Source organism: Lissotriton helveticus, chromosome 7, assembly GCF_964261635.1.
Source record: "Lissotriton helveticus chromosome 7, aLisHel1.1, whole genome shotgun sequence".
Taxonomy (NCBI): domain Eukaryota; kingdom Metazoa; phylum Chordata; class Amphibia; order Caudata; family Salamandridae; genus Lissotriton; species Lissotriton helveticus.
In genome coordinates this window covers 814,121,175-814,144,929 of record NC_136068.1, presented here as the reverse complement: position 1 = coordinate 814,144,929, position 23,755 = coordinate 814,121,175, and the positions used below count along the sequence as shown (strand labels likewise).

Sequence of the window (23,755 nt, the reverse complement as noted above, 5' to 3'; positions counted from 1 at the left end):
AATTTGTTTTTGGTGTTTTTTATTTTGTGCTTTTATGGCTTTTATTAGCTGAATACAGAATATTTTAGCGAATGACCCCGGGGTCAGGAGCTCATTGACTACTACCCTAGATTCTCCCAACACTCCTAAATCTAGTGTTTAGGCCACCAGGAAATCAGATCCTACCAACCTAAAAGAAGAAGGTCTGAAGAGCTGTGAAAAGCAAGAACTGAGGAAGAAGCAACTGGCTTGGCGCCAACCCTATCAGCCTGCCTGCCTGTTCCCGACAATTGCGCCAAAGTCGGCTCTCCCTGCAAGCTGCTGTGCCTCCAAGAGCCTAGGAGGACTGCAAGCACTTCTACAAAGACCCATGAACTCCAGTGGAGCAACTGAGCTGTTCCTTTGCACCCTGCAGGTACCAAAGAAATAATTGTGAGGACTCTAGGACTGCGTTAACCAGACACCTGCCAGTACCACTGCATCTGTTGCCCCAAGCCCGAGTTGAAGTGGGCCAACGGGCCAGCGTGGTCCCCCAGCCCTCCAGATTAGACGCCCACGTTGGGTTTGCCAGGAGGGGACTCCTCAACGCCACCTGCAGCCTCTGTGTGCAGCCCGACTGCAAATGTCTTCCATGACGAAAACCTGATGAGTCAAAGCACCTCTGCAACCTTCACCTCTGGCCAATGGAGAAGCGCACCAAAGGTGTCCCCACAGCCCCAAGCATCGCAAGACCTGAGCTCCCCTGTTGGCTCAGCTTGACTGGTCTCTGACCGGTGTGCTGCCTTTGACCTTGCCCCATACTTACCTTAAGTCATGGACATTGGTTCAATAAGTCACAGTGAAGTCTCCTTGTTAAGAAGAGTTTACAGTGGCATTGCGAGCTAGATGGTATACAGGCGAACATACCCGGTGCGGGTGTCTGGAATCAGTCTGGACACCAATCCCACAGGTTATGTAGTTAAACGTGCAGATCCTATATAGATTTATAGGAACTACACAACATGGTGCCCAATCTATATAGGATCTGGGCCTTTATGATTAACTCTGTTTTTGTTAATTTGCAAACACACAAAATCGGTAGTGTACGTTTGAGAAAATCCCGTATGGTAGTTGTTTGAAAGTCCTCCCCCCGCCCAGATCTGGGCATTTAGAGAACATACCTGTTGGGGGTGTCTGGAATCAGTCTGGATACCAAACCCACAGGTTATATTGTCTACATGTGCAGATCCTATATAGATTTATAGGAACCACACAACAACCTGTATGCAGTGTGTCTTTCCTCCATAGGATAACCATACCACTTCAGAAATTGCAGTGTCCATTTTTAAAAACTGTAAAAATTCTTAACTCGAAACTTACCTGATTTTGATGTTCTTGGTTCCTAAATTTATATAAAGATGTTATTTTTATATATAAGTGTGGATCTTCTTATTGAGTTGTGCATCATTTATTGACTGTGTGTGTATTGCAGATATCTAACACTCTTCTCTAATAAGCCTAAGGCTGCTCGACCACACTACCCCCTAACAGAGCATCTTGGGATTGCTAGAGCAAGCCCCTGTCTACTTATAAGGGAATACCTGGACTCATTGCACAGTATACCCCTTTTTGGTGTACTATATAAAGAGCTAGCTTCTTACACATGCACCTCAAAATCATCTGCACCTGTTTTCAACTGCTAGAGCTAGGGCAGAGGAGTAATGGCGACCCGTACATAACATAGCTTCTCTTACCTGTCCCCAATGTGAAAAAAAAGTTATAAAAAATGACCAGCTTTCAGCCATCAAATCCACCAACCACACTCTGTATTAATCCCACTCCTTTTTAAAATTGTTGCCCGTGCCTTCCATCGTAGAGGCCTGGCTGAGCAGATTTCAATTCCTTTATGATGTAACAACAGTGGGCAACAATGTTTGTTTCCTACTGTTCCTACAACATAGCTGTGAATAACCAGATGTAGCATTAAGTATTCAGTCTAGCGGCTCTCAGTGAGAACCGTACGTCATAATAGCATTGTAGAAATGTTGGTTGATATGACCTATTTAATGAATGGGCAACCAGTCTGATGATCAACATGAAATTGCGTGTTTTCTGAGTGAACATTCGGATTCCGAATCAAACCCTTTAGAACCATTATTTCGGATAATTCTAAACCATTACTGCTTAACTTAGGTCACTAAAGAAAACATGCCTGCCAATATTCTTCCAAAATTACAGAATCATAGAGGTTTGCCCAATTCACCCTCCACTACTTGGGCTAAGAACATCACACTATACAAAGTGGTGACGTTGAGGAATGGATATCTCAATATTGCCTATAGCGTTCAACTAATTACCCTATTCAAAGTACATTGTCCTGCCCCAATTTCAAGTGCATCAAAAACCACATATCACTCAGACTTCCTTGTTGGAGCAATTCTTCATTGTATTGTAGCAAAATTAAAAATAGACAAAAAGTAAAAACATTTACACAAATACATACATATACTCAGTCTATTAGACATTTAGAGTGCATATCAACTGTTCATAAAACAAATCATCATGTGTGTGTTGTCGCCTAGACTCCAATTACTTAATGAATGTCAGTTTTCGTACCCTCATTAATAGCAATACACTGCGAGGTAATCCTGTATACACATGGGGTATCCCCTACACCCCCTAAAATGTTTTATTCATGTATATCTCCACTTAAATACAATTATTATTCTTGATTTTGCGTGGATTCCTCCAAAAGATGAACTGTAGACTCGTTTAAGCCCCTATTCCTTCTGGGCCTCATCTGGACATGGGTTAAGTCTCCAATGGACTTTGTCTCTGGGGAGTGGCCCCATAGCTAAACGCTGTCCTCACTCTACGAATATAAATTCCACTGGATGGGTTGTGGTGCACTATATAGTTTCTGAACCCCCAGACCTTCTTGAAATACGTCTGGCACCACCACTTACATCAAAATAAATCCTCGACGTCCTGAAAGTTCAATTAAAGCCCTCAGCGTCTTCCGGTGAATATCGCACGGTTTAATTTAAACCAGTCTAACCGCTTTCCAACAGCATCGTGATAGAGAACCACTAAATATTCTTCCAGCAAGAGACCGTACCAGAGAATAATGGCACCCATCCCCCCTTTTGTTAACTAAATGAAAGCTATGCTTGTCATTAATGACTGAATTAAACTTCTGAAGTCTCTGAGGGGTGCAGAAGTTGTCACATATTAAAAAAAAAAAAATGTACGCAAATCTGATCCACCAGTGCAAGTTTGTGGCAGTTGTCAAAGCATAATCAATTCACCCAAGCTTCCATGGGTGCCCTAATCTTCCAGCATTTAGGGAGTACGGACAAAGTAGCATCAATCATAAATGGGTCTAAAAAGTCACCACAGACTCCTTGCTGTTTAAAAAAAAAAAATCTAAAGAGACAATTAAATAAGGAATTGCTGCTTTTATTGGCAAGGGAGACTAGAGTAACTAAAGAGATCATCACGTAATACACTTTTCTGATTTTGACTTAGTTTTATCTTCTGCCTGCAGCCTCTCCTGTTCTTACAGTCTCACTATGTTGAACTGAACTGCTTGTGCCGACGTTTTACCATAATTTTTTTTAATCCTACCACTTGATATTGAAAGAAGTGTCTTCAGACTTAATAAGATAAATAACTATTTCAGTGCTCTTACATACCATTTCTAACAGATAATCCTTTTTTACCCTTTTTGGTTCAGGACGATGTGTAGATAAAATGAGCTGTTTGAGATTCGCATTTGCCCTATGGATGAGCTTCCCATCATTGGTGTTAAAATGTCCTTTACAAAGAAAGTTTATCTTCACACTTGAGTCCTTGAATGTCAGAAGATTGGCTAGCAAGGCACCTGGTGTGGAGGCAAATGCAAAGCTTGGTATGTGCCTTGCTGACTCCTGTCTGGCCGAGCGGTGGGTGCCATATAATTCGTCCCACCTTTTCTGATTTGGTCGCAGAGTGCAATGAAAGACCAATCTTGATAATTTATGTAGGCAAGGTGTAAATAGGTCAGCAGGTGAAATGCCTGGTCGGGATAAACCTCCTCCAAGGGCTCACATGTCACATGTCACATGACATCTAGCTCAATATACAAGCTCCAGTTGCTGACCCATTTGTACCTGTCTAGAAATAATTAGCCAAACCTATTTAGAACACCAAGTTTTTTCTTATGAACTATGGGAGGAAAGTTCCAGCCAAAATGTCTCATCATTTGAAGTCGTGGGTTTATACTACCCAAATGACTAAACATGTTGGCTGGAAGTTTCTTTTATGAAAATTTTAAATTTGACAAATCCAAAGAATCTGTTTTGTGATTGGAATCAATAGTGAAGGACATTTATGCTGTACATATTTGGTGTGCAAACATCTGTCTAATACTTGTTTAATCTTGATTTAATTGGGACACAGGTACATCTCTTGCTTCAAGTAATAGAACTGCCAGTTGTAGATGGGGCAGGAGAAAGGTCTGAGCTAAGGAAAGAAACAGTGTTAAGTCATTAGTACAAGACTAGAAACAGTAACACATGTACTAATATAATGTGAGTGTATGGATTAGTAGGAAGATAAAGAGATAAATCAAATGTTAACCAGCACTTATAGAAGTGACAGAAACCATGTAAAGTTGGTTTTATTTAATTGATCTGATGCAAATTACTATTTACAAGTAATCCTGTACTGGTTTATTTTTAAGAAGTTGGGCAAAGGACTATTTACAAGTAAGCCTGTACTGGTTTATTTTTTAGGAGCTGGTATTTTAGGTTTGTGTAAATAAAAAATAAAGAAATACAAGCAATCTAGAAGCTTTAATTTATGTAAAGGTAGATTTGTCTTGGCTTTCAAGTTCTACCAGCAGAATTCATGCATTTATGAGATCTTTTACTGCACTTTATTTAAAATCAGCCCTTGTGTTGGAAACGTTTTTTGAAACCTGATTGCATATCATCATCAAAACCACTTCTTCTTAAATTAATACAGGCATTATCGGAAGCGTTCATCTTCACGAGGGCGTTCAGGTAGCCGATCGAAAAGTCGCTCTCCTGCAGATAAAAGAGTAAAGCGAACAGATGAGCGCCGTTCCAGAAGCAGAGAGAGGGAACGCAGGAGGGAGAGGTCTCGCAGTAGAGAGAAGAGGAGATCTCATTCGAGGGACAGGAAGCGCCTGAAGTATGATTTCTTACACCTAATGCATTGTCTTTTAAGATGTTTTGATGCATGTTGTACACAACAATATTGAAGACAACAACAAAAATCCTCTGACGTTGGGATAATTTTGATTGTATTTAAGCTCATGTGATGCACTCGTAAAGGTTTTGGTAGACTTAGTAGAATGTAATTGGTGTCAGCTGCTTAATGACCTGCTTTGTAGAATTTATAACAGACTTTAATGACATCACCTAGTGTATAGGCTTTAGTTGACCAATTGTTCTAATACTTATCATAATTCTAATAGGTTTTGCTGAAATTGTACTGTTTTAACTTTGATTGGTCATAGTCCTGTTCTTGGCATTCTGAAATAATATTTTTTCTTTGCAGTAGGAGGTCAAGAAGCCGTGAAAGAGACCGAAGCAGAGAGAGGGAACGGAGCAGAGAAAGGAGAAGATCACGAAGTCGAGACCGAAGACGATCTACAAGTCGAAACCGTGGGAGACGATCTGCTAGCCCTGGCAAAAACAAGAAAACAGACAGACGGTACACATTTTCCCATTCTAACCAAGTTTTTCATTTTGTGCTTTCAAAAACACATGGCTAACTTGCATACGTTGATTGATATACCTGATACAGTTTATAGAGTCTGTCTACTAGATAGTCATATTGTTGTACAGCAGCAGTGACTGTTTTACTTCTCCTGAAAATTGATCCAGTCTGGAGGAGTCGCTTATAGGAATAATACTTTTTTAATTACAATTGCAGATAGCTGTGAACACAAATGTCTAAAGGTCCTCATCATAGTGAGTTAATACTTGAACCCTGGTGATAAATGAAGTGGGTGTCATGAAAGAAAAAGTTTTGACTTCTACAATAATGTTCAGTGCTTTCTGTTTTGTCTGTTGTATAGTGCTTTATGTAAGCGACCCACTGCTGTAAAATACTTGAATTAGGAGGATTTTATTTTTGTTTTTCTAGTGCACTGCATGTGATGAGATTAGCATTAAATTAGGTGTGCAGGTGGCATAACATAAAATGATGATAGGTCATTGGTGCAGTTCAATGTGGCTTATTTCAGAGCCAAACTTAAAGCCTCGATTTCGAGGCTTGAGCATGGTCTGATAGGAAGTAATTATCACCCTTTGGCTCAGAGCACGGCAAATGTTTTTTTATTATTCTTGTCAATTCATCAGACCTTGGTTTTGGAGATTAGGTTGTTATTTGATCAAGGGATTTGGATTGGTTAGAGATGCTTGAATTTGAAGGATACGTATTGCAGGCTAGTGTAGAGTAGACATTTGCAGACCTTGTGAAGTGCCTTGAATTGGACACTCTAGTTACTAGGCACCATTGTAACAATGCCATGGCTACAGAATATATTCTGTATGTCCAAGCCATGTAAGAAGTCTAGCAACAGTGTTATGGCCTCTCTGAGGACTCGTAGTTGGATTGATTAAAAGCCAAGTTATAGGTAGTTGAATAAAAATGTGCATGAAAAGGTATTGATGCCAAACATTAAATTCCACATGGAAGGATGCAGATAAGCACTTATACATACTTGCCTACAGAAAGCAGATCTCAGAATGATTAGCCCAGAAGAGAACAAAACTATGGGCAGGGACAAAACAGAAATAGCAGTGATTAAAAAAAAATATGACGGGCCAAAATGCTATGCCTAACATGCGGCTGAATTTTATTTGGCTTGTAAAGTAAGCTGGTGCTCCTTATGATGAAACTGTTTAATAGAGCAAGAGGGCAGCTAAGCCTCCCACTAGCATCTAAGTCAAGGCAGAGTCTTGGAAAAAATGACATCCTATAGACCCCTTTTGATGCTCAGCATGGATTGCATAGTGCTTATTAAGATTCTTATGATCATGGTTCTATCATTAATCAGGTGTTCATACACCCTGAACAAAGCGAACCCCTGTATTGCGCATTAGAAGATTGAGCCAAATCATTGAGGTACCCTGGGAGTACCACAACAATGCAATAGTGCTTTCAATAGATGTTTAGAAAGCTTTGGACTTTCTGCAAAAGTATACACTAACAGTAATGAATAAAGTGGGCGTGGGCTGTGTATTTAAGTCCTAGGCTTCAAAGTCTGCATTACAAGTAAGAGTGAAACTATTTTGAGACATGCTCGACAGTGGAAGAGAGACCATTGAAGAATTGTAAACCTTTTAACAAGTATTTTCCAATGTCAGCTGTGACACAGACAGGTATCTAATTTCAGGCATGTGTATTTTCATTATTGTGCATGACCTTGTCTAATAAACAGCAAGGAAGACTTCAACACTTGAAACTCTGTGAATGTAATAGTTCGTCTTGACTTCCCATGAAGCTAGATCATGGATACTGGTGGGTTAGATTAAAGAAGTTCAAGGGTGCAAGTTGAGGGTGCTTCCACAAAAGGGGAACATTACAGAGAAACAGTGTTTGATAATATTACATAGATTTACTTCTATTTGTTAAAATGTCTAGCAAATTAAGAATTGTCACTAGGTCACTCGTCTGCCAAAAATTGAGCTCTAGTCAAACTGTGGTTCGTTTTTCCCAATTATATTGTGCATGCGTACAAACGTACCTGTAACCTTTGCTTGGCAAACCTAAGTCTTGTCTGTCTAAACACCCTTGCACCCACTCAAGGTTCCATTCATTTAGACTTATCGGATTCAATTATTGGAACTTACGCCCAACAGTTTTTTTTTTTTAAACAAATGTTATTGGTTTTATCCTGAACGAAACAGTATATTGGAGCAATGCGAGTCATATATAACATCAAAAGGATATGATTAGGAATCTTAGTCCCCACCACTTTGTAAATATTTGCATTACAAACATAAAGCAAGAACTTGTGTCCAACAAGACCTAACAATGCGCCATATCTTATGAGTGATTGTCTTGGTTATTTGTGTCTCTAATACAGGTAGTATAGTATTGTTAATAACTCACCATTCCTACTGGAGTGCTATAATCTAGTTTTCTGCTTACCATCCGCTTTATTGTGTGTCTCCAAGGGAATGTTCCTGTACGTGGCCCACCTCTTCCATGTTTTTGGCATGTTTCTGTGGTCATTCTCGGGCCGTGATTACTTGTCGGTCTAGTTCCAGAATGTAATCCATGCCCTTCGTTCATATCGATACGCAAGGTGGCGTGTCGGCTTTCCAATGTCTGGCTATGTCTCGTTTTGCGGGTGTGAGGCGTAAGAATAAAATGTGTCTTTTGTAATGATTGCCTCCAATTCCTTCTGTGCACTGTAAGAGTATGAGTTTGGGAGATCTGTGAACGTCCCATGGTAGTTCCACAGAGAGGCTATTAAGCCCCCCCCGCCAGAATCTATCCAGGGCGGTACAAGACCTGGTTATATGTTGGAAGGTGCCTTCATCCGATGAACACCGAAGACACTGCGGGGAGGTTATCAGCCAAGCCATCCACAGTGGATGTAGAGTATAGTATACCCTGTGTAGATAATTAAATTGGATAAAGCGGAGGCGGTAGATATTGCGGCTTCCCATGATAGTTGGGGTGCCTCTGACCAGTCATAGTCGTCGATCGGTCCTACGTCCGCATCCCATGTAGCGCGTAAGGTAGCCAGGGTCGTCGGGCTATTTGTCCCTAGAGTCTGATACACTTTGGAAATGTTATGGTCCCCTAGATCCCCATCAGGAGTTTGCCTTCTAATGAGCTAAATTCTGGAAAAGCAGTGAAGTCCTCGATATAGGGGTGTAGAGCATGCAGTAGTTGTAGAAATTTATAAAATTGGGAATGGGGCAAGGAGAATTCTTTTTGAAGGTCTTGTAAGGATTTTAGGACTGGTCCCTTCATAACTTCTCCTATAGTTGAATTTCCAATACTATGCCAGCCGCCAAACCCCTGAAGGTCTGATACCTGCAGATTAGTCGATTTCGCCATAGCGGGGTCTTGCGTGTTTGGCATCCCCACCAACTGATTCGGCAGAGGGTTTGTCACCAAATCTTAATCACAACTCGTGTTGCAGCGGGGAGGCCTTTAGTGTCAGACCTGCTACATAGAAGTGAATATAAGGAAGGTTCTCCCATGATCCACCGTTCAACCGTATATGCGGGTTCATCTCTGGGCCCATACCATCATTCGTTCAGGATCTGTAGCTGTGTAGCCACATAATCAGAATGCATATCCGTGGTAGCTATACCTCCACAATGTGGATTGTGTACACGTTCATAGGGCAACCCTAGATGTGCTACTCCCCACACGAATTGTCCCAATGCTGCATAAAATTGACGGAACCACGTCATAGGAATCCGGTAGGGGTGATATTGTAGCTGGTACAATACATTTGGTCAAAAGACCATCTTAAAGATGGCTGATCTTCCATACAGTGATAGCGGTAGTGAGGACCATGTCTTAATCTCTGCTTTAACTTTGGCTGTGGTGACTTCTAGGTTTTTTCCCCCAGGAGATTGTTTTGCTATCTGATACAAAAACGCCCAGGTAGGTGAAGCCGTGTGTTACTGATGTCAGCCCCTCTGCCAACCGACTTTTCCCAAGCGACCCGATTGGCCATATTTGTGATTTAGAGACATTCATATAAAGGCCAGATGTTTCGCCAAAGATGTGCATGACTTAAAGTATACAGGGACCTGTCTGGTGGGAGTTGGTCAAGAAGAATAGGATATCATCTGCTATAATGATAATGCTATACAATCAGTGGTTTCAGAGGTCCATTTGAAACCGCAGTAGAGTGCATCACGTCTTACCCAGGCTGCGAGCGGCTCAATAGCCTGGGCAAAAAGCAGGGGGGAGAAAGGGCATTCCTGACGGGTGTCCCGTCGGATTGGGAACTGAGCTGATGTAACTCCTGCCACCCGAGCGGGGGCCGTAAGGTTTGTGTATAATAATCTGATTAGTGCAATGAAACGGGCCCATATTTAGGTACCTCAGTGGTATAAACATATATGTCCAACTGACTGATTCAAAGACCATGTCCATGTCAATCAATAGTAAGGCAGCGAGCGGGTCTGTCCAAAAGATCAATGGTAGCTATTGGGTTGTGTAATCTACGTATGTTGTGGAGGGTAGCTCTTTGTGTCATGAAGCCGGCCTGGTCTGGATGGATTAAGTCTTTAAGATGTGGGATCAGTTTGTTTGCCAGCACATTGGCTAGTAGCTTGGCTTCAATATTTAGGAGAGATATTTGCCGGTAGGACGTACAAAGATCCGGGGGACACTCCGGTTTAAGGAAAACAACAATTTCAGCATGCCTCCAGTCTAATGGCAGGAGTTTATTCTGAAGGGCTTTGTCAATGGTCTCAAGGTAGCACGGCCCCACTATGGTTGCAAATGATTTTAAAAACTCACTAGGGAATCTGTTGGGTCCTTGTGATTTACCTGATGGAATCTCAGAGACTGCGAAGGTTAATTTCTCAATTGAGATAGGGTCCTTGAGGGAGTGTTAGAAATGGGATCCCTGGCTGGCCAGGGCTTGCGCCAAAGTCAGTCAGAGACCACCACTTCCATGTTAGGGCAAGGGAGTTACACGCCAAGATAACCTCTGCTCACCCCCTTGGTAACGTAGCACGAGCAGTAAGGCTAAACTCTGAGGCAATGTGAGTTAAGTGTTTGCGCGCGCACCCCCAGCAACAACACCCAAGGCCCACCACAAAGGAAACTCCACACAAGGTTATGTATAAAAATAGCCTTTGTATTACGCCAAAACCCATTAGATAAAAACACACACTTTACAATGTGCCAACAGGCACAGGCAGAATTTACAGGGGATATGTACAAGACAGGGCCACATGGACCACTGTCAGGAATCAGCACTTTTCAAACTAGAAATACTGTTAGAAATAGCACGTTGTAGATCATAGAATAATAATCACTTTAGCACACAACCAGTAACTACTGGTACCAGGTAAGTACCACCTACGCAACCCTAACCACCTTAGGAAAATGTTACGCAGGGAACTAGGACCTCACTAGCAACACCTGTACTAGGAGAAAAACAACCACCTAAGTATCACCATACATTTAGGGGTATAAGCATAGGAACATTAAACATGATGCATAAACATTCAGAGGTGTAGGGAAGGAAAACACTTAATACATAAACAACACATTCAGAAGTGTAGGAACAAGGCACATGATGCATCAAAAACACATTCAGAGGTGCAGGAAAACACAATTGCGCCAAACTCACATAAGTCACCACCTGTGACTGTCCGTAGGCCAACTGGCCTTGTTGGGGCTAGGACGCCCTGTGTCCCAATGTCTGGGGGGGCCTAAACGTGGCAGCTGCCCACTAAGTGCTGGGCAGACAATGGGGCCAACAAATACAATGCCCCCTGAGCCTCTCAGGCTCTGAATACAAAATGGCCCCGTGAGCCTCGTGGCTCTGAGTAAATGTGGCCCCAACGTTGGAGTCCCCCCTCTGGGGACTCGAAATAAACAAGATGCCCCCAGAGCCTTTTAGGCTCTAAAACAAATATGCGCCACACATTGGAGTCCCTCCACGGGGGACACGAAACACCAAAATGCCACCGAGCCTCGCAGGCTCTCAGAAAGAATGCGGCCGTAATGTGGGAGCCCCGCTCGGGGGACTCGAAATAAACAAATGGGCCAAGCAATACACCGGGGCCCCACTCACCGGTCTGGTGCCTCCTCCGGTCGATGTCGGGGGCCTGCCTGCAGCCGACTCTGGACGTGGGCACTCTCCTCTGCTCCCGGTCCTGGGTCGGTAGGGGAAGCGCTCTCTCCCCCCTCCGGCTGGCCAGACGTCCTTCTTGGTCGCACCCGGGGCTCTCCCTAGCTCTCGGAGGCCCCGGGTTCCGGCGCCACTCCTGTCCTCGTGGCAGCACCTCTTCCTGGTCTCGCGGGCTCTTCTCCTTCTGTCCGCGAGGCCCCACCTAAAACCAGGCGGGCTGCGGGCACTTCCGGGTCGCGCTGCTCAGGGAAGCCAATAGCAGCGCGGCCTGGGGTGTGGAGGCGGCACTTCCGGGTCGCACTAGGCAGCGGCCCGGCAATGGTTTCAATACTCCTGGGCTGCGGCAGTGATTTTCGAGGGGTGGTCTCCCTCGGGAATTAAATCATGAAGCGAGGTGGGCACTCGCTTGGGGCCAAAATAACGGCACCAGGTCCCTGGCGGGGTGGGCACCTGCCAGGGGTGAAAAATCGGCAAATAAACGGGGCAATCGCCGGGTGGGCACCGGCTGAGCCAGTAAAGCGCTCCCAAGCACTTAGGGATTTAGGAGCAAGGGCAAAGCGCTCCCCAGCGCAAGGATGCCCCAGAGTCCAGCAACAAGTCCTTCAGGAGGCAGCGGGGCAAGGCTGGGCCCACAGCCAGCTCACTGCGCCTCCAGGCAGGGAGTTAGTCCAAGTGGCGGTCCTCCTGGCGCCCAGCAGCAGCCCCCTCAGATAGGATCCTGGAAGAGAACCACATTTCTGGGGACACAGCCCCTTTTTATACAGTTAAACCCTTTGTCTGTAGGTGCAGGATGGGGGAGAAACCAGTCGCAGCTGGTTCTGGAGCGCTCTTGATGTGCTCAGCCCCTCACTCTATTCACTGGCAGGGTTAGGGACATTAGACGCACCACAGGCGGCGGAGCCAGCATTGTGTGGGGAAAGCCCAGCCCTATTCAGGACCCAGGTGCACTCCTCCCCAGCCATCAGCATGCTAATCTCCACACTCACCACCGGAAAGACCCATCATGACTCATGGAGTCTGGCACCCCAGCCAGCTCCAGCTAATCACACGCCAGCACCTTTACAGCACACGCACAGCCATGTCTAGAAGTGGCACTTCCACACTAGACACATACACGCCGCATACATCATTGCGCAGCATTCAATCACACGAGTCCGCACATACCAGACTCAAGCCTGCACACCTCACGCATCAGGAACTACCAGGGAAACATACATTCCCCATGCATTCCTATGGGAGGGCAGGCCTACCTCACCACATGCACTCAGAGTGCGCACGCACTTTCCACTGGGACACAGTGAAAGTGCGCAGAAACCAAAAATCACCATCACTAGGTCACCATTAAAAGCAAAAAGTTTAGGGGTGAACCTGCCAGAAGGGCCAAGTCCAACAGGGAGCTTTGCACATCATCAGACAATGCCTTAGGTGAGATATCCTGGAAGACGTCCTCTATCTGGCACTCTAATAGGACCTTGTGTTTAGTGTAGAGTGAATGGTAAAATTCAGCAAAGGTCTTAGCAACTAATGTGGGGTTGGTGATCAACTCATCTGAGGGTGATTTAATAACAGGTAAAGCTCTTTCGGTGTGAAAGTGTACTGACACAGCCTGTGTAGAGGTTTCCCGGATTTGTGCCCCGATTGATCTATTCTACTTTGTATACCCTGCCAGGTATATTTAGCCTCGTCAAGTAGGATGCTTTGATATCTTCTCTGCAAAGTTACCAATAGTCTGCGAGCGTTATTGCCGTTTGGCTCTTTTGCTCCCTGCTTAGATTTTAGGATCTGAGCTTCGAGTTGTATTAGGGTAAAGTTTTCCGATGTTTAACAGCCATGCTTTGACTAATGTCGAACTCCCGGATGGTGGGTTTCCAATTCTTCATTTAATGAAATATTCTAGCCTGGCTTTGTGAAGGTTTGTTTTATAGACCGGGTTGTGCAAATGCCATGGAAACAGGTGCTTATGAAACTGGGATCGCTCTGGGCCTATCCGGAACTAAAGTTGGACCGGGGAGTGATCTGACGGACCCCTAGGTAGAATCTCTGTCGGGACCACTTCATGAATATGTTCTCTAGGAATGAAGATATAATCCAATCTGGAGAACAACCCATTACCCATGGACCGATCATTATGCCGTTTTCAGCACTATGACAATTACAGCCCCTGAGCACAAGAAAGTCACCCCTCACGCTCCTAATTCTTTTAAAGCCTGGAAGAACATAAATCAGCTAGATCTTAAAAACCAGTTAGACAGTACGCGACCGCTGATTTTTTCCGAACCAGACACGGCAACACTACAATTCCAGGACTGGCTAGGCCATGCTACTAATCTCTTGGTTCCTATTAAATCTATATCCAGGAACAGATCCAGTCCAACAGCCCCGTGGTACACGGATGAATTAAAAACGCAAAAACAACATAACAGGAACTGCGAAAGGCAGTGGAGGAAAACGTATGACCTAGCAAGCAGAACGCGCTATAAAGAATCACTTGCGGTCTATAAAGCGATGATAGTAAAAGCCAAAAAGTCTTTTTACTCCGATCAAATTGAGCAAGCTAAGCACTCCAGCAAACAATTATACGAAATAACTAAAACATTGTCAGGTAACGTTCCCGACCTCACCCCATCCCCATCACAAGCAATGTGCGACAAGCTCGCCAGCTTCTTCTTTTCCAAAGTAGATGATATTTATCAAGCTTTTGCCTCCAACTCCACTATAACTAACCCTACTCCTCCCAACACACATCCAGCCATCTTTGCTAGTTTTAATCCCTTAACCTATGACCAGGCAAGAGCTATTGTCACCACAATTAAAACAGGATCGGCACTGGATCCCTGCCCTTTTTTCGTCCTCCCTCCTGTGATGGACGCCATAATACCGATTGTTGGAAATGGGATCCCCGGCTGGCCAGGGCTTTCGCCAAAGTCAGTCAGAGACCACCACCCCCAAGTCAGGGCAAGGGAGTTACACGCCAAGATAACCCCTACTCACCCTCTAGGTAACGTGGCGCGAGCAGCAAGGCTAAACTTGGAGGCGATGTAAGTTAAGTATTTGCGCACGCACCCCAGCAACAACAACCAAAGGCCCACCACAAAGGAAACTCCACACAAGGTTATATAAAAATAGCCTTTGTATTACACCAAAACACATTAGATAAAACACACACTTTACAATGTGCCAGAGGCACGGGCAGAATTTACAAGGGGATATTTACAAGACAGGGCCACCTGGACCACTGTCAGGTATCAGAAGTAGCACTTTCAGAAAGAGCACTTAGTACATAGAATATAGCACAAAATAGCACACAACCAGTAATCACTGGTAACAGGACCTCACTAGCACCACCTGTACTAGGGAGAAAACAACCACCTATGTATCACAATACCTGTAGGGGTGTAAGAACATACACATGATGCAATGCATGACATTCATTCAGAGGTGTAAAGGCACATGACGCATAAACAATACATTCAGAGGTGCATAGAAAGTACAATTGCGCCAAACTCACGTAAGTCACCACCTGTGACTGTCCCTAGGCCCTCTGGCCTTGTTGGGGCTAGGACGCCCTGTGTCCAAAGTGTCAGGGTCCTAAACGTGGCAGCTGCCCACGAAGTGCTGGGCAGCTGAATCACTGTTGGGCCACTGCGGGAGCCTCGCAGGCTCTGGCCAGAACAATGTGGGCAACAAGGGAGAGCCTCTCAGGGCTCTAAAACAACAATGGGGCCAATGTGGGAGCCTCTCAGGGCTCCAAGTAAATCAATGCAACCCCTCTGGGCTCTGAAGCAACAATGGCCGCCGTTGGAGTCCCCCTCCTGGGGACTCGAAGCACAAGTGGGGCACCTGGAGCCTCTCCTGGCTCTGCATAAGCAAGATGCCCCCTGAGCCTCTCGGGCTCAACACAAAAATGCCCCCTGGACGCTTCGTAGCGCTTCTGTGCGCTTCTGCAGGGAGAAATCGACCGCCCCTACCAAATCTCACGCATCTCGCGTGAGTCTCGTATCCCCCGAGGCACACTCACCGGTCTCGAGGCGGCGGTCTTTTTCACGAGAGCTCCCGCTCCTCGGGGCTCTCTGCAGACTTCTCCCCTGGGCTCTCCCTCGCTTTGGGAGCCTGGGGGGGACAAGGAAAGACGCCGGCTTCTCTCTCCTGCTCACTGGATCCCGGGGTCGGCTCCCGGCAGCTTCTGGCTTCCTCCTTCCTGTCCCGGGCCGGCAGCCAATCAGAGCGCGGCCCGGGGAATGACGAGTGTCCCGCAGTACCGCCTCCCGGCCTGCCTGACTTCCTGGTCGCGGCCGGGCGGCCACGGGGACAACCTCAGCGATAATGCCGGGTGGGCACCGGCCTTAGGGATAAATGAAGCGCTCCCACAGCGCTAGTGGCAGAGTACAGCGCAAGATCCTTGGCAGGGTGGGCACCTGCCAGGGGACTTTAAAATCGGCGTGGGCAGCCGCAAAAAGGAAAAGTAAAGCGCTCTCAGCGCTAGGGTGAAGGCACAGCGCTCCCAAGCGCTACAAGCCAAATAAAGCGCTCTTAAGCGCTATAAGTAAAATAAAGCGCTCCCAGGTGCCCTCAGTAAGCAGGGCAGAGTCCCAGCAGTCCTTGGGCAGGCAGGGGGCAAGGCTGGGCCCGGAGCCAGCACACTGGGTCTCCAGGCAGGGAGACACCCCAAGTGGCGGTCCTCTGGCCCAGCAGCAGCAACAGCCCCCTCAGGATCCTGGAAGAGAACAACTTCAGTGGGGACACAGCCCCATTTTTATACAGTGCATTCCTTTGTTCAAGGGTGCAGAGTGGGGGTGGAACCAGTCGCAGCTGGTTCTTGAGTACTCTGTTTACCTCAACCACCCTCTCTATTCACTGGCAGGGCTTGGGTCATTAGACACACCACAGGGGGGCGGAGCCAGCATTGTGTGGGGAAAACCCAGCCCATCCAGGACACAGGTACACTCCTCCCACACATCACTCATGCTAAACTCCCACTCACCACCGGGCAGACCCATCCAGACTTCCTGGAGCCTGGCATGCCAGCCAGCTCCAGCCAATCACACGCCAGCACCCTCACAGCACACGTACAGCCATGTCTAGAAGTAGCACTTCCCTTCTAGACACATACATGCTGCATACACCATCTCGCAGCATTCACTCTCACGAGTTCACACATACCAGACTCAAGCCTGTACACCCCACGCATCAGGAACTACCAGGGACACATACATTCCCCATGCATTCCTATGGGCGGGCAGGCCTAGCTCAGCACATGCACTCAGAGTGCGCACGCACTTTCCACTGGGACACAGTGAAAGTGCGCAGAATCCCAAAAATCACCATTACCAGGTCACCATTTCACGCAAAAAGTCTAGGGTTGAACCTGCCCTAAGGGCCAAAGTCCAACACCGATCATTACTCAAGTATGCAACTCCATTTTGACTTCAGGAATATATCCCAAAGCCTTAAAAAATACATTACTAAAACCGCTTTTAAAGAAACCAGGCCTTGATAAAACTGAACTAAAAAACTATAGGCCTATAGCCAGTCTCCCTTTTATAGCAAAAGTGGTCGAAAAGGCTATGAACTCACAACTGTCGGAGTACATCGAGAAACACAGACTGCTGGATGACACACAATTCGGATTCCGAAAATATCATGGGACCGAAACCGCCTTAATTAAAGCTGCTGACGATGTGAGAGCAATCCGAGACCAGGGTGGGACGGCAGTCTTGGTATTGCTGGATCTGTCTGCGGCTTTCGACACGGTCGACCATAAGATCCTGGTCGACCGTGTCGGCAAAATGGGCGTTTGCCAAACAGCAATAAATCTACTTGCCTCGTTTCTCAAAGACAGAACCCAGGCCGTCACCTTGGGACCATACCAATCTGCTCAGTTGTCTCTGCCTTGTGGAGTACCTCAAGGCTCCTCCCTTAGTCCGACACTATTCAATATCTATGTGTCGGACCTTGCTAATGTCATCAAAACCTATGGGATGAGCCTAACCTCGTACGCAGACGACACGCAATTGGTACTGGCCATTAAAGGTGACGGAGGGGAGGTGGCCCAACGCTTCCAAAATGGACTGCTGAAAATAGGAGAGTGGATGGCAACAAATTGCCTGAAACTCAACTCGGAAAAAACCGAGGTAGTTATCTTCGGTCCACTTTTACCAGCGTGGTCTTCATTTTGGTGGCCATCCACATTTGGAGCACCACCTACTCCAGCAGCCAAGGTCAGAAACCTGGGAGTCACCTTTGACGAGGGCCTTACTTTTATGGATCATGCAAACAAAGTTGCAACTACAGCTCACTATAAATTACGTATGATCAGAAAAATAAGTCCGTTTCTACCGGCAGCTGCCACTAAAACTTTGGTTAGCTCCTTGGTTCTCTCAGCCCTTGACTATTGTAATGGCTTATTTCTAAATACCCAGGTCAGGGTCTTAAGAAAGCTGCAGTCGATACAAAACGCTGCAGCACGTCTACTTTCAGGAATCCCGAAATTTGCGGCCATATCTGAAACAATAAAACGACTACACTGGCTGACGATCCAGAATAGGATCAAATTCAAATCGCTATGCATAGTGTACAAATCCTTAAACAATCAAGGTCCCCAATTTCTAATGGACCAGCTGGTTCCATATCACCCCCCTAGACAGCTTCGGTCCTCTAACCTTAACCAGCTAGTGATCCCCCGGTCCAAAACAGTGTCCTGGGGTGATCGTCGCTTTCTGATAGCGGCACCTAAACTATGGAACACCTTGCAGCAGGACATCAGACTAAGTCCTTCACTCTTGCAGTTCCGCAAGAAATTAAAAACCTGGTTGTTTAACCAATAGTTGCTCCCCTGGAAAGGTACTCGGATGATGCAAGCTACACTGAGCAGTATTTACGCAAATATTTTAGCGCCGAGACGCCTGCGGGTATTTGTCGCGCTTTATAAATGGCAACAAATAAATAAATAAAATTAACAGTTGAAAAGTACGGGTAGCTTGTGTTTGTGGGGGTGAAAGTTTCTTTATGAATTGGTTAATATTGATTAAAGGGTTAGTGCACACCCTGATACGACTGATAGAAAACTGATTTCTCAATTGTACTCAAAGATTGCGTGCTGCCCTGGTTGGAGGGTTGCCGACCCGGAATATGAAACAATAAGCTAGAGGAGAACCACTAGAATGCCAGGTGCACCGCTGTAGTAAAGTATAAACAATTATCTTGGCTGAACATTAGATCAAAAGTCAACAAATAATTAATACCTGGACTAAAAAGTCCCTGCAAAGCTAGATGCAAAAAAGTAACTCAAAATTCTGTTACGTGAATGACACAGTTTGTATTTAACATTCATACAAACAATATACACATATTATAAAATTTCATCAATGTAACAATAAGTTGCACAAACGATTCTGCTGCATACAATGAATATAATATACTGTACACTTAATTATGCCCTGAGGCCCAATGCATTTCGGGAGTATATCCCTTCTTCAGGGGGACTGTTGAAAAAACACAAATAAACAGTAATGTAAACCATGTTGAAATACTCTTGAAAAAACCATGTTATTGAAAATCACACATATGCAATGTCAAGGGTCCAGTAACAATTGGAAAAAGAAAAAGCTAGTGTAGTTGTTTACTCAGTCAATGGTGAAATCCTTTAAATGTATAGAAACCACCACCATGTGCTTGAATATAAAACCTTGCTCCACACAGAGAAAACACGGAATTGTGATGAAGACTGAAGAACAGCCCAGCAACCTAACGTGACTAGAGAATCCACTGAGTTGTGAATACTGAAATGTATGTGGCAAAAAACTCACTAGTTAAATGGGCAAAAGTGCAGAGAAAAAAATGCAGCTGTACGAATTCTGGGGTTGCAGAAATGATTCTCGCTGTAATGATGCTAGGGAATTGAAAAAAATAAAAATGAAATGGAGATGTGATGGAAAGGGACGGAAAAAAAAGAGGTAAAAAGAGGCGTGAACAACTGACTGAGAAAGCTGTACCCGAGTCTTTCATATGGAAAAGCCTTGTGGTGTAGTGCGCAACATTGCTGAAACCAAGACAGAAAAATGCCGTGAGCGTGGAACGCTCTATGAATGGTGTAGGGTCGACATAAGTAGAGTGCGCCTGGATAGTATTACCTGAAAGGTGACGAAAATGAAATCCTCCAGCTAATGAAGGTGTGACAGGGGAATCCAAATATATGACGTTACTCGATTGATGGGAAATTCTGCAAAGCATAAACACAGAGCCCGGCATGAGATATCAGAGAGAACACTGCGGGAGTGCGTGAAAATGTACTCGGGTGAGAAACGCGCTGATGACGAAAAGCCTGGAAACTAACCTCACAGGGTCCGGAGAACTCTGTGAAAAGCGCCGCCACCATACGAAAGGCGAGGCAGTGTAGCTAGCTCACGCACGCTGAAGGAAATGACCCTAAGCGACAGGAAAAGAGGACTAGAGTCGCCGCCATCTTGGAGTGTGCATTAAATACGAACAAGCATGTAGGCTGCTGAGTAAAAGACTCAGATGTTGTGAAATGACGAAAAATAAAGAATGTAAAACAAAATGAAATGGAGAGCTGTGATAGTGCAAATAAACCATGTTATGGAAAAAATAAAAAGGATGATGTGTGTCACTGGAAAGGGATATGACCATGAGAGAGCTAGAAAAAAGCAAGAAAGAAGAATTATTTGATGCTGGTAGCATCTATAAAATAGTGAAATCAAGAAGAGAGCAAGAGAGAAAATGTATAGAACTGATAACCCCTGTAAAAAAGTGAAATGCTACATGAAAAGTGAAACTGATGCAATGAAAAAACCAGTAAGGAGATATTGACTGAAGTGAACATCACACGTACAAGAAACTGAACGAACAGCCTGTAATAATCATGCTATAAAAATGGCAACATCTCTAGAGAAACCATAAGAGTTCGATTCTGTCATTGAGCCCCCCCGAGGTAATGTCTGTAAATGTTTAATCCACCATGCTTCCCTTTGTGACAAACGTTTGTTGTTGTCCTGACCAATGTTAGCTGTCACTGTTTCTCATATAGTGAATCTCAATTGGGCATTTGTGTGGTGTGATTCTGTCCAATGTGTTGTGAAGAAAGTTTTAGTACTCTGATTGCGAATAGTGCTCTTGTGTTCCGTTATCCTTACTTTTACTTTACGTGAAGTTTTCCCTATATAGAGTAATCCTGAGGGACGTTTAATTGTGTAAATCACGTGTGTAGAATTACAATCTCCATTATATTTTAATGGAATGTTTTTGCCAGATTGTGGATAACAGGGCAGATACTCGTACTTATACTGACTGACAAGTACAAGACATTTATTCTTTAATCCAAGACGCACCACTATTCAATGCCCAAGGAGCACCGGTGCGGCTGTGAGCCCTCTACAGTTCGGAGATCCGAGCAGTGAGTTCGTCCCGTTTCGCCTTGCGGACCTTGGCCTCGGCCGCTGCGATTGCAATAAGTTCGCCGCGGGCCACCGCCTTCAAAGCCCCCCAGAGGGCCGACACCGATATCTCGGGGGTATCGTTGACGGCCAGATAGTCAGTGAGGCATGTATGAAGCTGCTTGGCGACATCCGGCCGTTGTAAGAGGGTTTCGCGCAGTTGCCACGATCCGGGGGGACTGGTGGATTTGGGGACCCGGAGCGTTAACTCAACCGCGTCGTGATCAGACAAATGCTGCCGGTACAATGCTTACGTCTCTGAGGGTGGCGAACAGTTCAGAGGAACCCAAGTAGTGATCTAACCTGGCATATGTGCGATGTACGTGGGAGTAAAATGTGAAATGTAGTGTGTTGGGATGTGTAGCCCGCCATAGATCTATCAGGTCTCTCTCGTGTAGCCAGTCCTTACCGGCGGTCGTAATGTCGCCAGTGTCCCCATAGCGGTGTCCCGACCTGTCCATATTTATGTCCATCACTAGGTTGAGGTCCCCCCCCCGATAAGCAAGAGGGAGGTAGGGGATTGAAGTGATTCGGAAATGGCGCCCTTTAAAAAGGCTTCCTGTCCCGAGTTTGGGGTATAAAGGGAGACTATCGTGAAGCTCTGGCCCCCCACTAAAAAGGTGTACGCTAATAATCTGCCCTTGATCTCCCCCATCTTGTCTCCCACGCTACCCCGGAAGCGCGCGGACACCAAAATAGCCACCCCTGCCTTTTTCGCTGGGAGAGATGAGAAGAACTGCTGGGGAAAAGCTCATGAGCGCATCCTGTGCCAGTCTTTAGGTAGGAGATGGGGTTTCCTGCAATAAACAGATGTCTGCCCCGGAGTTCTCCAAGTACGAGATCACAGCCCTTCCGCTTAATAGGGTTATTCAAGCCCTTCACATTAAGGGTTAATATCTTCAAACTGGAGTCCATCATGGGAGGTCAGGTGATCTGTGCGCTATGTTAGTGCGATCCCCTTGTCGGATCCGATGAAGATGCAATGAGCATCCCAGCCCCACAGAACCCCCTGGCACACTGGGTCCCTCCCGCAATCCCACTCCCAACCCCCCGCCCCAACATCGCTCCAACTGTCCCTCCCCCCCCCCGAAGCCCCAACTCCCAGGCCAACTTCGGCCCAACTGGCCGTCCCTTCCTCCCGTCTCCCTCCCCAAAGCTCCAATCCCGCCCTCCCCAGTCTCAACCCCCAAACGGTGTGAAGACAAAGTCCCAGTCCTGTCAGTCTAACACAGGGCTGTGGTGAAAAGTATCTAGTAGGGTGAAGTCCAGTAATGACCTGCACGGCCCCCCCCCCCACCCCGCTGAAGAACATGCTAAGACAGTCCCCCCTGGCATGAGGAATCAATCAGAGGACTAAGTGTCCTTGGCCACCTCCAGAATGGCAGTAGCTTTTTCTTTGGAAATGATGTGGGCTTCGGGCTTGAAGCGCAGGTTAGGAGAGCGGCTACGACCCGCTGTCCGCCAGCCTCCTCTGGATTGGCTCTGGGAGGTCCTCAAGGGCGATGTGTCGTCCGGTAGGTCAATGTTCAACAAGGCACAAGTGTCTTTGAGGGATCGCATCTGATGTAGGGCGCCATTCCATCTGAAAATCAGGCAAAACTGGTGACCCCAGGAGTAAGGAACCTCCTGTTTCCGCAGAAAGTCCGTGGCCACCTTGAATGTTTTCCGCTTCTGAAGAGTGATAGCCGATAGATCCTGATATAAAGCGATGGGGTGTCCGCGGAAGTGGAGGGGTTGATTCTTCCGGGCCGCTCGAAGGATCCTTTCCTTGAGCGTAAAGTCGGGAAGGAACGCCAGAATGTCCGGTGGCGGGGCAGGCGAGCGTCTGGGAAGCCCCACTCTATGTGCTCTATCGATCCTGATGTCAAAATCGGAGGGTTCTCCCAGAATGTCCCGAAAGAGATCTTGCAGGTAGGCCGTGATGTCCGACCCTTCCGAATTCTGACCGGTTTTCAAGGTCTTCAGCATGGGCTTGAAGATCTAGCTGTTGGTCTTGGAGCCGAAGGACTTCCTGCTGGAGTTGCTCGACTTCTTCACTCCTAGCGGTGTCACCGGTCTCTACGGCATCCACACGTTCACCGAGGCCTTCTATTTCCCTCCTAAGTTCTCTCACTTCCCCAGCAACGTCCTGTTTCAGGGATTTGAAGTCGTCGCGGAGAGAATTGAACAGCGATTCCAGGAAGGATTTAGTGATAGGTACTTGATCGCCAGATGACATCGGCTGGGACTTGGCCGTCTCGGGGGAGGGCGGCCCTTTTTCGGCCCGTGTCTGAGTTTTCACCATCATTTCCGGGAGTGTGCATTCCCCTTTCTTCCTGAGACCTGCCATCCAGGCACTCACGGCCAGCCCAGGTCTGGGTACGAAATTCGGGGACGTTGAGAGGTATGGCGCGGAGGCGCAGACCCAAGCGTGGTTGTGGCAACGTTGCTGTAGGCCCCAGTGTCTCGGGCGGGTCCGGTGTTGTTAGCCCCTAGGGTAGGAGGCGGA

The 23,755-nt window shown here is 46.2% G+C and overlaps 1 protein-coding gene across 2 annotated transcripts in view; it reads left to right on the top strand.

Annotated features, from left to right (window-relative positions):
- The window catches only part of DDX46 (DEAD-box helicase 46), a 1,223,843-nt gene that overhangs the window by 92,029 nt on the left and 1,108,059 nt on the right, over window positions 1–23,755 (top strand). Inside the window, exons 2-3 of one of the 2 annotated variants that reach the window (XM_078653270.1) lie at window positions 4,966–5,154; window positions 5,524–5,679. In XM_078653270.1, coding sequence (XP_078509396.1) covers window positions 4,966–5,154; window positions 5,524–5,679 — 345 coding nt within the window. The remainder of the gene's footprint in view (window positions 1–4,965; window positions 5,155–5,523; window positions 5,680–23,755) is intronic. The other variant, XM_078653271.1, reaches the window with a different exon arrangement.